At 29.2% G+C, this 14,612-nt stretch overlaps 1 protein-coding gene across 1 annotated transcript in view; it reads right to left on the bottom strand.

The window, feature by feature from the left end:
• LOC107895671 (proton pump-interactor BIP103) overlaps positions 1 to 1,879 on the bottom strand; it is a 51,082-nt gene extending 49,203 nt beyond the window's left edge. The window contains exons 1-2 of the mRNA XM_016820913.2: positions 1,862 to 1,879; positions 1,710 to 1,775 (exon numbers count right to left, since the gene is read on the bottom strand). Of these exons, the coding sequence (XP_016676402.2) occupies positions 1,710 to 1,775; positions 1,862 to 1,879 (84 nt within the window). The remainder of the gene's footprint in view (positions 1 to 1,709; positions 1,776 to 1,861) is intronic.
• Between the last annotated feature and the right edge of the window lie 12,733 nt (positions 1,880 to 14,612).

The raw sequence follows: 14,612 nt of genomic DNA, 5'->3' as shown, positions 1-14,612 counted from the left end.
AAATTGCAGGGGGTTTTAGGTAAGAATAAGCATAAATACTGTCAAAATTTTTATAAAAAAAAATATATTTACAAAAATTTTCCAGAATACTCGAACAAATCCCATTCTACTTTTAATTACGTGTTTTGGGCTTCGAGAGTCCAATATAGGGACTTATTTGTTAAATTATACTATAAAAGTTATATTAATTGTAAATTATTCGTAAATTGTCCGATATGTCTGGTAATGCCTCGTAACCCTGTTTTGGCGACGGTTTAGGGTTAGGGGGTGTTACATACTTTCTTAGTTTCAGGCTTACCCTTAAGCACCAATTACCATACTATTAACATACAAATTATTTCTTAACTACCTAACTTACTTAAAATCCTTCCATACAATACATTAATCTCTTCTTCTTCATAAAACCACAAAAGTATTCTTCAAAGAATATACATTTTCAGAGTTTACCTCATACATATCATCTCTTTAACATACATTTATTCCAGAATGGTTTTCACCGATACTAATCACTGGCGAATACACATTTGGCAGATACTTACACAACTTTAAATACTATTTGTTTACAAATTAAATGAAATTCTTGTTTGATACCCTATCATCTCAATCTGATAATGAACTATACAGATCATTCAAGTGAAATCTACACCACTGTACAATAGAATCCCAAATACTCAAGATAACCATAACTCAAATTTTGTATGATTTCAGAAGATATAATACAACTTAGATATGTTGGATTCCAGATAACTCGGATTCAACGTTACATGATACAATGAAACTTAAAATAATGGATAATTATCTCAATCATATCTGCAAACACACCTAAATCCCAAACTAACAGATTATCATGGCATATACCCTCTCTGAACATACATGTACGCACTTCTTTTCAAGAATTCTCCTTAAGGCTTATTTAATTGCTTCACAGATCTAATTCAACCAAATTAACCTCAGACATATCATAATATTATCTTAGCAATACCTATTACAGAACAATTAGAATTTGTCCAGAATTTACCATAAGGGCGAATAAACATATTTTATTAAGCAAACTTAACAGAGTACGCCACCAGGGTCAAACAGAATATGCCATAAAGTCATCATACATAATCATGTTTTTACTATGCCAATGGAATTTTATAGAAGGTTTCATGGGTTTCTCCCTCATGGATTTATACATAAATTTCATGTATCTTGATCTACCAATTTGATCTATACCATATCGAATACATACATATATATCTTGCCATGGGTCTCAACCATATGGTCTTACTTACATTCATTTATTGTGATTTGCCAATCCAGTTTTCATCTTATTAGAGGTTACACCATGAGTGTTTTCATGTCATAATAAGATGCCAAGGGTCTCAACCACATGGTCTTACACTTGTTTTCATATCATGATCTACTAATCTAGTTAGAAATATAACTGCCCTACTAGAGGCTTTAGAGAGGGACATTGCTCAACAGTCACTTACCTAAAATTATTTACGCTCCTGACTAGTTCATATTTTATGTATATCAAACTTTACCTGCATGCTTACCAATAAACACTCTTTTCGACAGAACTTTATACATATAGCACGTATCTCATTTTTACTTTACTCATACACTTACAAATCATTATAAATATTATCATCCTTTATATATTTATATATACATACTTCTACTTGAATAGTCCACATATAGCACTTAGGATAGAGACTCACCTGATACTCACTTACTATAGTTCGAAGTTCCAAATTCAGACGTCCTTCATAAACCAACAGCAAAAACTGCATAAAGAATATATGATTACCATTAAAACTCTATTACATACAAATTACTATCATCTCACTCATTGATAACCCTCATGCAAAACCTTGTACTTACAACTCATTGTTCATACACTTCTTCTAGACGTACTTTTTCCAAAACTTAACATACAAAGTTGTAATTCTTACTAAGAGATGGAACAACCATTGATTAATCCAAAAATCTTAGCTTCTAGCTCGAAGAGAAAAGATTACATTTAGATTTAGAAAAGGAACAAAGATTAATATTGAAGGAAGAAGAAATTAACTCTAAATCCTTCCCACCAATATATATAACTCATTTAATTTATTGGAACTTAACAAGTGTCACTTGAATCCATAATTTGTCTCTCCTAATGGTCTACCGGTTTTGAGAGAAACATAAATGAGAATCCTAAAATAATGATATTTGACCAGTCAATCATGTTGGTCCCTAACCAAGTCACTTTACAACCCAACTAGCATAGTCCTTCAGAAAAACAAGGCGTACTATTCCTTAGGTGGTAACTTATACCTTAATTAACAAGATATTTCTCTTTACATAGCAGAATAACCTGAAATAGAATCTTCACATATGGCCACGATGGTTACTATACACCCATACATATTCGCCAAAAGAAGTAATTTGATGGATTACAACTCGCTAAAAAAATTATTCCACTACAACACGCCTTAACCTTAGACCCACCAGATTTAGGGTGTGACATCATTAGTTATTGGCATGCATACAAAGACTTGTATTAGTTGAATTGTTGTAAAGTTAAATGACAAACTTGATGATTCTTTTGCATCTTTCTCAAACCAGATTTACACATTTCAATTCGAATGTGTTTATGCCATGCATTTGAATGCAAATAAGTTTTTCTTTATAATGTTTTGGTGCATGATTAAATGGTATGGTGATGTTTGGACGTGTTTTTGAAGTGTTTTTGGCTTAATTTTCAGCTTTAGGGGCCCATAGTCTTGTACCTTTACATTGGGTATTGATACTTAATCAAGTTGAATGCAAAATCCCATAGTACAAGGACCAAGCCTAGGTCTTTAGATAATGTCACTACACTGTTTTGGTGTTTTTGAGCCCTCTGAGGCTCGTATTTTTTCCTATAAACCTCTAAACACCTGAAAAATATTTCTAAATTTTTTTAAGTTAATTTTAAACCCTTCATAATGTTTTTATATTATTTTTATGATTTTATTTAAATTGTTCAAAGTTTTATATTTTGATAAAACTCTTATTTCACTCAACTAGAATGACTTTGCTTTAAACTAATGGGTTTTGAACAATACTTTGCTTTAAACTAATGGGTTTTGAACAATCATTTTATGATTTGGTTATGCTCCCATAACTATTAAATGACTCAAAATGATTTCTAATATTACTGGATCTTTTTAAACTCGATTAATTTAAAGATCATTAAAATATTTTAAGAGAAACTATTTTTGTTCAGGTCTGAAAATGCTCCGGTAACACCTTCCACTCGTACCGTATGTCGGGACAAGTAAGGAATGTTACACCTCTGATGTTAAAAGTTATACATCTTTATTTAAATATATGAAATTTTAATAAATTTATTTTTATCTTACGTGGCATCAAACTTAATAAAGAATTTTAGTAAGCAATGCTACTATAGATGCATGTAATTGAAATTTGGTAACCACACATTTTTCCAAAGATACTAGTTTCTAATATAAACATGTGATTTTATGCATTTAATATTTAATTAGTTTTTTAACTATTATATTTTTAATTAAAATAATTAGTATAAAATAGTATTTCTTTTTTGAATTATTGAATATAATTAAAATATATTAAATTATCAATTCAAATATTGTAATAGAAATTTTTAAATAATAATTAAAATTTTTTTTAACACATTGAACATACAATATAGTTTACTTTATGTAATTAATGCAACATAACATTATTCAAAATAATAACTCATAAATATAATTAAGTCTAATATTAACTAAGTAATAATTAAGATGCTTGAAATTTTATACAGGTTAACTCTATTTTACATCAATAAATTAGCACAACTTTTTTAAAATAAAATTAGCATAACTTTTGTTTAAGTCAAAAAAATTTAGACTAGTAGTTGTAAATTATAATTATCATAACTTTTTTCCTATATGTTATGCTTAGAGTTCTATTCAAGTCACAACTCTATTTTAAAATTAGCACAACTCTTTAACTAATTGTAATTTAAATTCTAATTATTTTTAAATGTATAATTATCAGAACTTTTTTTATTTCAATTTTTAACTAATAATTATAAATTAAATATTATAATTATTTTTAAATGTAAATTTAATAATATAATGAAAAATATTATATGTTATAATTTTCTAAAAAGAGACCAAGAAATTAAAGAGCAAATTGTGATGGTTATTATTTTAACAATAGCTTTGTTTAAAATATATGCTTATTAAATAAATGTATTATATTTTAAAAATATTTTCTTTGAATAAAATTTTTAAATATTTTTAATTTAAAAATATCACTTCGCACATCATATATATCAAAGAAAAACTTATGAATAATATTAGAAAATAAATAAGAGTAAATAGTCAATTAGCTTTACATATTTCTTTTTTCAAATACCACAATTAAAAAAGTTTACAAAAATGGCATCCTTTATAAATTAATCTAAAAAATGACACCATTTTTGTAACACCCCGTACCCGAGACCGTTGCCGGAGTCGAACGCGAGGTGCTAACAGACTTAATTACTTTGTTTTCACAGTCCATTAAAAAAAAATTCCAGACAGGCTGGCTAACCGCGTCACTATCGCCTTAAAAATCATATCTCGAGTTCCAAAACTCTAAATCTGATTCCATAAATTTTCCCTGAAATTAGACTCATATATCCATCTGTGGATTTATTTCTAGAATTTTTGGTCGGGCCAATTGGTACAGTTTATTAGTTAAAGTCTCCCCTGATTCTGGGTTCGACTACTCTGACCTTCACGTATTACGACTTGGATATCTCCCTGTACAGAGCTTCAATACTCATGCCGTTTGTTTCTAATGAAACTAGACTCAAAGGGGAATCTATAAATATAAGGCATGACTTCTAATTATCTCTGGATAATTTATGGTAAATTTTCAAAGTCGAAACAGGAGATCCAGAAACCGTTCTGGCCCTGTTTCACGAGAACTTTAATATCTATTAATATACTGTTCATATGATTGTTTCGTTACTTTCATATGAAAATAGATTCATCAAGGTTCGATTACATAATTTATTCACTATTTAATTCCATTCCTACAAATTTTAGTGATTTTTTCAAATCCACACCACTGCTGCTGTCAGCATCTGTTTTCAAGGTAAACTTTACCTATTTCGTGGTTACCATGGACCAGCTAGAGTTTTGTCATACATAGGTCCACATATGATCATATTTAGCCATTCCAATGGCTGATCATTTGCCCAACACTTCCATTCCAGTCCATAGTCACATCATGAAACCATATATATATACATAAACACAAATGGTCTAATGCCATACTCCACTTCTACGAGCCATTTTCGCATGGCTGTACACACATACATCACAAAAAGTACTTGAAAAACAACAAAGGGTAGTCCTATACATGCCATATCCAGAGTTCAACTAAAAGAGTACCAAAAGGGCTTTGATAGTGTGGATGACTTCGACTTCGATGATCCCGAATCCGATATCTAACGAACAAAATCTATAAAACAGAGAGCCAAAGCAACGGGGTAAGCATTTTAAAGCTTAGTAAGTTTCAAGTAATGAAATCGGCTTTGACTAAAGTATTACATTCACATAGCTAAATGGATCACTTTATTAATACACATTCTCATAAACATACTTACTTCACACTTCATCAACATATACACACAAGGTATTAACCTATCTAAAAGCCGAAAGTTCGTTAGTCGATTGAACGAATACTATTTAAAACGATTCGACTTTTCCGATGCACACGCAAACATACCTTATCGTTTGGGTTTTTCGAGCGTATTAATTGAATTTATTACAGCACAACACGCTCACCTTCGAACCCAAGTTTCTTCGGAATTTAGCCGGATATAACCACAAGCACAATTGCCTTCGGGTCTTAACCCGGGTATAGCAACTCGCACAAATGCCTTCGGGTCTTAGCCCGGATATATCAACTCGCACAAATGCCTTCGGGTCTTAGCCCGGATAAAATCACTAGCACAATTGCCTTCGGGTCTTAACCCGGGTATAGCAACTCGCACAAATGCCTTCGGGTCTTAGCCCGGATAAAATCACTAGCATAAATGCCTTCGGGACTTAGCCCGGATATCATTCAAATGCTCATGCACACATATATCAATAATCATGACACATCCATATTTCATTTTCGTTACTAAGGCTCAAACACAAAACATTTATTAAACCTTTCCAATTTTGGCTCAATAGCCACACACAAAGAGCATGATTTCAATTGGCTTTATAACATAGTCCCTATGCACATTCGGCTATCCGTCATAGTATGACTAATCATTTCAATATAATTCAAGTAGGGTCATTACTCGAAGACTTACCTCGGATGTTGTCGAACGACTTCAATGGCTATTCAATTACTTTTTCCTTCCCTTTATCGGATTTAGTTCCCCTTTGCTCTTGAGCTTAAAGAATACAAATAGGAGTATTCAATATTTAAACCAATAATATGAATTTATTAATCACATTCGGCAATCACATATCAAACTCATTATATATATATTTTTTTATATATATACTTTGGCTTTTTTTTTTGCCGAATGTTCATCTATCCTAAATAACAATTTATCATTAAATTTTCAAACCAAAATGTCATTATATGACCACATATACACATATCCATATACTTAAGCTCAATAATTATAATATAATATCATGTACTCACTTTAATTATATTGCCGAATATACTTAATCATACATACACCTAACCAAAAATAATTTCTAAAATCTTTATATCATTTATACACTAAGCCGAATACTCTTACCAAGTTCACCTATATTCTTCAACAAATTCTTCATTGATCAAACACATATTCGGCTAAAGAAATGGCAATTTTAGCAACTTTTAATTTAATACTTAATCAATTATAATACATCTAAATATTCTTTTCATATTATTAACTCAAATCACATACATTATTTAATATAACATTTTCACATTCGGCATTAGTATCAACCATAGTAGCCGATTCTTCCTACTTTGTACCTATGAATCTATTTGATCCTTAGTTAGTTCAAACACTCACACACTAAGATTCATCCAATTTTAACAAGAAATAAAATCCTTAATCCTCAAACTACCATGGCCGAAAGTTCTAGTCATCCTAATATCAAAATTTCTAACATGGGTTACCTAAAGAACTTGGTAATTAGTTCAAATTTATCTAACATTTCAAAAATTCACATGAATCTCATACCTTAAAGAAGATCTAAGTGACCGAATGGTTCCTTCTCCCCAACTCTTCTTCACTTTCGGCTTTTGGGATGAACAAGGTGATTACTTTGTTATTTTCACCCACTTTCTATTTTAGTTCCTTATTTTATTTCATTTATTCATGGTATTATATCATTTAACTAAATAAAACTAATAGAAAATTCATATTTTATAACATAACTAGTACATGGCCGGCCACTATCTAAAAATGGGCAATTTAACATGCAAAACCATTCCTTTAAACACATGCATTATTTACTCATTCTAAATTAACCTATCACATTTCAAAAGTGTCACATTTTAGTCCTATTGAATAAATTCACATGCAAATGACCAAATCAAAGCTTGAAATTTTCACACTTGTATTTACTCACTTCGAAATCATGAAATATAACTTATAATTATTTTTATAACTCGGTTTTGTGGTCCCGAAACCACTTTCCGACTAGGGTCAAATTAGGGTTGTCACAATTTTTATATGTGATGATTATTTGATTTTACGTGTGAGTAATAAATTAACTCAAATGAATATTTATTGTTTGATATGTTCTTATTATTAGTGTATGATTATTACACCAAGATATCACTTGCAAGTTAATATTTTATCCAAAGATAAAATATTAATGGAGTGCTTAATATCTTGAGATGAGATTTACGTTTATTCGAATTTATTATTGTTTTGGTTAATATTTAAAGTTCTATGTGAGCTTGTTTTGTTTGATTCAATTACCATTATACTTGCCAAAATCACTACATGCATTAATTTTTATTTTTATCTTGATATTGCATTAAAGTTTGTTTCTTCTCCATTACTTACATATAAAGTACCTTAAATTAAAAAAGGGCAATGGAAAGGTAGGAGAGATCAAATCGCATGTTTATGATGAACATGAAGCAGGCGATTCTGAAAACATTCAGGGGCCCTATGTTGAGTAAGATTACCATGGTTAAGGAATTCATTATCGATGTTAAAAAGAAGTTTTTCAAGAATAAAAAGGCTAAACTTGGTATGTTTTTGACAAATCTAAGTCCAATGTCGTATATACAGAAAAATAAGAAAGTTACAGGTATGAAACCATAAAAGAAACAACAAAAGGAACCAACTAAGGATGGTTGTTTTTTCTTATGGTGCGATAGGTCATGAAAAGGAAGAATTGGACCAACTGTCACGCTTGGAGTGTAAAGAAAGGTGTACTTCTTAATTTTATTTGTTTTGAGGTTAATTTTTTATACCTAAACACACTTGGTGGATAGATTCTGGTGCAACAACTCACATTAGCATGTTTATGTAAGGTTTCCAGAATTATCAAAAGTCTAATGATGGTGAAAGATATTGTAACACCCCTCGCTTGATCCGATCATTGGGTCAGAGCTACAGGACGTTATATGTTGGATCTGGTGCCCTGAGTGTAGTATTTCGTCTAAGTACACTTGTAATTCTTTCGAAAAAATTGGTTATGGTTAATAAAAAAATTCGTTGATTACATTAATATAATTTGTATAATTGTCCTCACATGGTTTTTGCACACAGAGCAAAATGTAAGCAAATGTTTCTCATTAGTTGTCTAATGTTTAAACTAATACTAAGCAGTATTACATGGTCGGATCGTAATACGGAAAGACAACTTATATTAATAGACAAACCTAAACATGTCTTTAGTCTAATCGAAAATGAGTAAATCAATTGAAAGACTAGTTTGTCATCTATCAAGTCTAATTGGGGAGATACTTTGTCTTGGGCATCAGTACGGGTGACTCCCAGAAGATAGAGACATAGATCTGATTGAATGGGTTGACGGTACATCAGACATGACCCAAGAAGAATAGATCCTAAATTCGTTTATTGATTTATTCACTTGTGATGTTCATAGTGTAGCATACCTAAATTCTAAGTTGATGACGGATTATGTATATGTAACTGGTATACTTTGATGTAAGTAAAAGCTTGAGTTCAAATAGATAAGGAACCAAAAGCTAGTGCATTGGGTATATGACTTTTGCAGTATGTAGTGTCATTCACAATAGTGGAATTCATAGCTCGAGACATGGGTAAATGATATCCTCTCACTGGCATTACATGGTTAATGAAAAGCAAACATGGTCATGGGTCGTTTGTCTTTGTGATGAATGACTTGATTACTATTTGATAGTAATTGACTTTTGATGAAGGAAGATGTAATGGTTAGCATGAGATAAAATAGGATCATATTGGGAGAACGGATAGTATTCCAAAGAGATTAGGATATCCTATGAGGGTAACACACTTATAACAATGCCATTGGACTAGCACTAATCGAGTTACTTTCATAATGGTATGGCGTTTGGAAAAGCTCACTCACGATACTATAAAGGAATGACTTCATGACTAAATGAGTTTATAATTAATAGGCGAAAAGTTGAAACTTAATTATAAATCATTTGAGCCTCAATCATATATGTCAAATCGATCCCTCTACTAGGTTGTTAAAACCATAAATGAATTGCATGTTGAATCAAATGAATATAAATGAATGGAAATGGTGAAAATGAAGAAATGGGAAACATTTGGAAATGATTAAGGTTTTCTCCAAAATGAAAATGGAGAAATGGAATCATTTGGAAATGAATATGGTTTTCTCCAAAATGAAAACAAAAATGAATTTAGATTTTTCGAATTAAATGAAGTTAGAAAATGGAAATAAATCATTTGGTTATAGTGAACCATTGAATGTAGAAACATTAAATATATTTCTCATAGATTCTTTTACAGTAAAGTTGTCATGATTTTAAAGGAATTAAAATTGGGTTAAGAAAATTATTTAATTGAAAAACTATTAAGATGTTTATTTTGGGAAATAGAAAAACAACTATATGGTTGGATCAATTTTAAAGTATTGGGTTCAAAACCCATGAAGTACTTGTAACTAGACTCGATATGAGATAGGCCTAAAAGCCCCTCATGTTAATGAGGGGGACAACAAACCCAAATATTATTAACTAGGGTTGTCGCCCCCTATACTCCTAGATAGACTAGGAGTTTGCTTTTCTAGTTGAAATAAACTTCTACAATTCAACAAGGGTTATATCTCCTTTCCTTATAAATAGATGGCATTGGTAGGGCTATTTACACAACTTAAAGATGTTGTTACTCTGCCTAAGAATAGAGAGAATTAATTCTCAACTATTGAATCTACTTTCTTGAATAATAATTCTGTAGGTTTCTATTTGAGAAGGGATTTTTTTTTTTGTATTCACACTTAAACAAAGAAAACTATTTCTAATTCTATGTGTTGATTCGAATCATTTGAGCCCACACTCAAAGTAGTTCGTGGTACGAGAATAGCAAAGAAGGTTGTTTGGTTGAAAGTTAAGAATGACAAGGATTCGTCTATCCAAAAACATAGGTGCAAATTTGGTTTAGGTTTATTGCTATAAATATCACAAACCAGCTAGGTTTTTCAAAATTTTAATTTTTTGTCGTGCAAGAAAATCGTTTTTGAACTGGATTTTTTCCAACATTGCTAATTTCACACAGACATCTATTTCATATATTATTATCACTTTCTAATTTAGTCCAATTCTCACCTTTTGTACAAATTCACCACCAATTTAATTCAATCAAACAAATATATAATTAAAATACATACTATCTAAGTAATAAATACCATATGAACTTGTTCAAAACAACAAACAAATTGAATCTTCAGGGAATAATTGAAAATTTTGACTTTTCCTCGATTATCTCTTGTTTTGTAAGATCCAAAATTCACGACCATTGAAAAAGTGCAATATTGGGCCTCCGTTTTAGTGAAATGAGTTCGTAAATAATTATTAGAAACATTTATGAAACTAGTGGTGTGCCTAATTAGGTTCTAATTAGGTGAATTTAACTTAATTAAGAGTAATTAGGAAAAAGAATTAAATTGAATTAAGGTAAAAGTTTAATTATAGATTAATAAAAAGAAAGGGGGATTAAAGATTAATTATAGATTAATAAAAAGAAAGGGGGACCACAATGGCCAATAAACTATTTCTCAATGTTTGAGGTGGCAAGTAGATTTAATTATTATTATTATTATTATTATTATTATTATTATTAAATAAATTAAAATGAAGCCAAATGTGTGATAATACTTAATAGATATTGACGGTGTACATTTGTATATATATGATTAAATACTTAATAGATATTTAGAATAAATATATTATAATATATATATTAAGTAAATAAATAAAATAAAGTATATATATATATATATAAAAGGTAAAAAAACAAAAGAAAAAGAAAGGAGAAAGAGTAGAGAGCATTCAAGAAAGAAAAGGAAAAGGAAAAATTAGGGATTTGAAGCTTGAAGTTTAAATTGGTAAGTCAATTAAGTTCTTTTTACTCAAATTTTATGTTTTAAAAGCTTTAAAACAAGGTTTTGATGAAATTAAGTTGATATTTTGAGAGTTCATAGGTTTTCAAATAGGGTTCATGTTGGACAAATTATGGAATTAGGGATTTAATTGACAGAATTTCAAGTTAGAATTGATTAAGGGATTAAATTGTGAAGTAAGCTATAAGTTTTATGTTATAGGGACTAAATTGAGGAAAATTTGAAATTAAGAAAATATGCTGAAAAATTAATAGTTAAATTTGAGTATGGATGAAATTTGCATAGAAATAGAGTGTGAATTGAATTAGAAAAGTAAGTAAAATTAGTTAGGATTAAATTGGGAATGAGGTAGGAATTGATTAGAAATTCAATTATTTATTATAATTAGTGCTTTAATTAATAGTAGTATAATTATTTTAATTTTTGTAGCTAGCAAAGAACTCGAGGCATCGACACCGAAAGGAAAAGAAAAAGTTGTCGAGGAGTAATCGAATAAATCCGGGTTTGTATTACTATAATTCAAATATATTTATTATTAATTGTTATATTTTAATTAAAATGCATGGTAGATAAATTTAGGAAAGTAATTGAAATAATGATATTGATATGAATGAAATTGATTTAAAAGTGTTTATGGCTATTGAAATTAAATGTGAACAAATTGGAAATTAAAAGTGATTTAAATTGAATCAAAATGAATTGAATGAAGAAAATATGTGATTATTTGAAATGTATATTAATTGAAAAGTGATTAGTGATTTGGACTTGATTGGAAAATGAATCGAAAATATGAATTGAATAAAAGTAAATTAAATTATGTATATGGTGAATATGTGAATTGTGTATTGACTGAAAAGTGGATTGAATTGAATCAAAGTATGATTATATGTGCTTATCTGAATATTGAATTGTATATTGATTAGAAAGTGAAAAAAAATGAATTTGAATTGAATTGTGATTGAATTTGAAATAGAAAAATGATTTGAATACCCCATTAACTAGTCGGGCTGAGTCGGATATAGTTGGCATGCCATAGGATTGGAAGTGTTCAGGGATACTTCGACCTTGAGTCGATGAGGCACTATAAGTGTTGTATTGTTACTTCTATTTTAAGTCGATGAGGCACCTTGTGTGTCATACTGTTACTGTTATTGTTACTGTTACTTCGGTTTAATCCGATGAGGTACTGAGTACCGTTCTGTTATTGTTTACTTCGGCAAAGCTGGTGAGGCACTAAGTGTCGTACTGGTGTGTTTGGTTGGAATCTGTGTATCCGCCAAGGTCCAAGTTTGTTACTAGGGTGAATAACTGAAATGAGAAAATTAAATAAATTTGATTGATCAAACTATTAAAAATATGAGAAAGAAATTATGAGTTGAATTGTGAATCAAATTGAAATGTGAGATTTGAAGCATGAACTTAAGGTTCATGAATTTGCTAAAATATCGAATTATTGATATTGAAATCAGTTGAATAAATGAAATGAGAAAATCAAATGAATTGATCGATTGAACTATTGAAAGTATGAGAAAGTGAAATTATGAATTGAAATGTGAATTGAAATTGAGATATCGAAATAAGAAGTGAAAATAGAATGAATTGGAAGTAATAAAATAGTGTATGAGTTAATTGAATATAATCATGTGAATTAATTATAATTATTTTTATTGAAAAATGTTGGTTTAAATAATTATTGAAAGACTAATGTTACTGAATAATTGATGATTACTAAATGATTATATTAAAGTACTGAACAACTGATTATTATTGATTGGTTATGAATAGAAATGAATATTTTCTTAAGAATAAGTTATTGAATTGAGATATAGAAATGAAATTTATGAAATAATGATTTATGAAATGGTTATTGATGAAATGCATGAGATGGATATTGATGTAGTAAGAAGACATATAAATTAAAACGAAGAAAAACTATTTAAAATACATATTATTAAATTAAAATTAAAATGCATGAATGATTTATTAAAGGTAAAATAGTGATAAGATTTAATGTATATATGTATATATATATTTACCTTAAATATTTGAATTATAGTGATACCATTGAGTGTATACTCAGCGTACGGTTTGTTTCTGTGCGTAGATTAGGTACAGGAATTTTTGAAGAGTTGAATTTTGAGATTGCAATCTTTCATCTCATCACATCTTCAAGCAACAACAGGGTATGTTTTAAAATTTTGAATAGAATGACATGTACTTAGGAAAGATATTAAGTATGTTCCAAGTGTCCATTTTTATGTTCTAATATATTAGTGATTAACCAAGAATTACTTTGGCACCAAATGTAATATTCATATATCAAGTTCCTTGAGTCGAACATGGCATAGGGGTATTACATGTTTGATCTAATTCCTAATCTATACAATTATTCCATTCAATTTATCAATACCAAACATTTATAGACTATGCCATGACATGTATGAACCTATATAGTTTTATTTTTCAATACCCTTAAAATTTTACATTTTATTCAATTTAGTCCCTAAAATTGAAATAGTAATATCTTTCAATTTTGAGATTTGATTTAAAAAATTGATTCTAATTACATCCTTTAAGGTCCTTCTTATATCTATTTATACAGAAAATTCACAATAATTTTGCATTTTATTCATTAGTCCTTATGTGCAAAACTCACAATTAAACCTTATAATCTAGTCTATTTTCATGATCTAAGCTTAAAATCTATCAATTTAACACCAATTTCTTTAAGAAATCAATAATGGAAAATTTCAAAAACTATAACAGTTTTGCAAATTAGTACATAGGCTAGCTAAATCAAGCTCTTATAACCTCAAAAACATAAAAATTACAAAAAAAGACTTGAAATCACATACTAATCAAGGGTTGAATGCTTGAAAGATTTCTTAAGTTTTCTTTTCTTCAACTCACGGCAAGAGAAGATGGAGAAGAAAGTGGCATCTTTTTGCATTAAAAATATCTTATATAGTATGATTAATTCATAATTAATTTGGTTTAATTAACTGAAGCATAAGTAATTAAAATAAT

Source organism: Gossypium hirsutum, chromosome A10 (assembly GCF_007990345.1).
Source record: "Gossypium hirsutum isolate 1008001.06 chromosome A10, Gossypium_hirsutum_v2.1, whole genome shotgun sequence".
Classification (NCBI taxonomy): Eukaryota; Viridiplantae; Streptophyta; class Magnoliopsida; order Malvales; family Malvaceae; genus Gossypium; species Gossypium hirsutum.
Note: the sequence above shows the minus strand (reverse complement) of the source record. Positions and strands in the feature narration are given on the sequence as shown.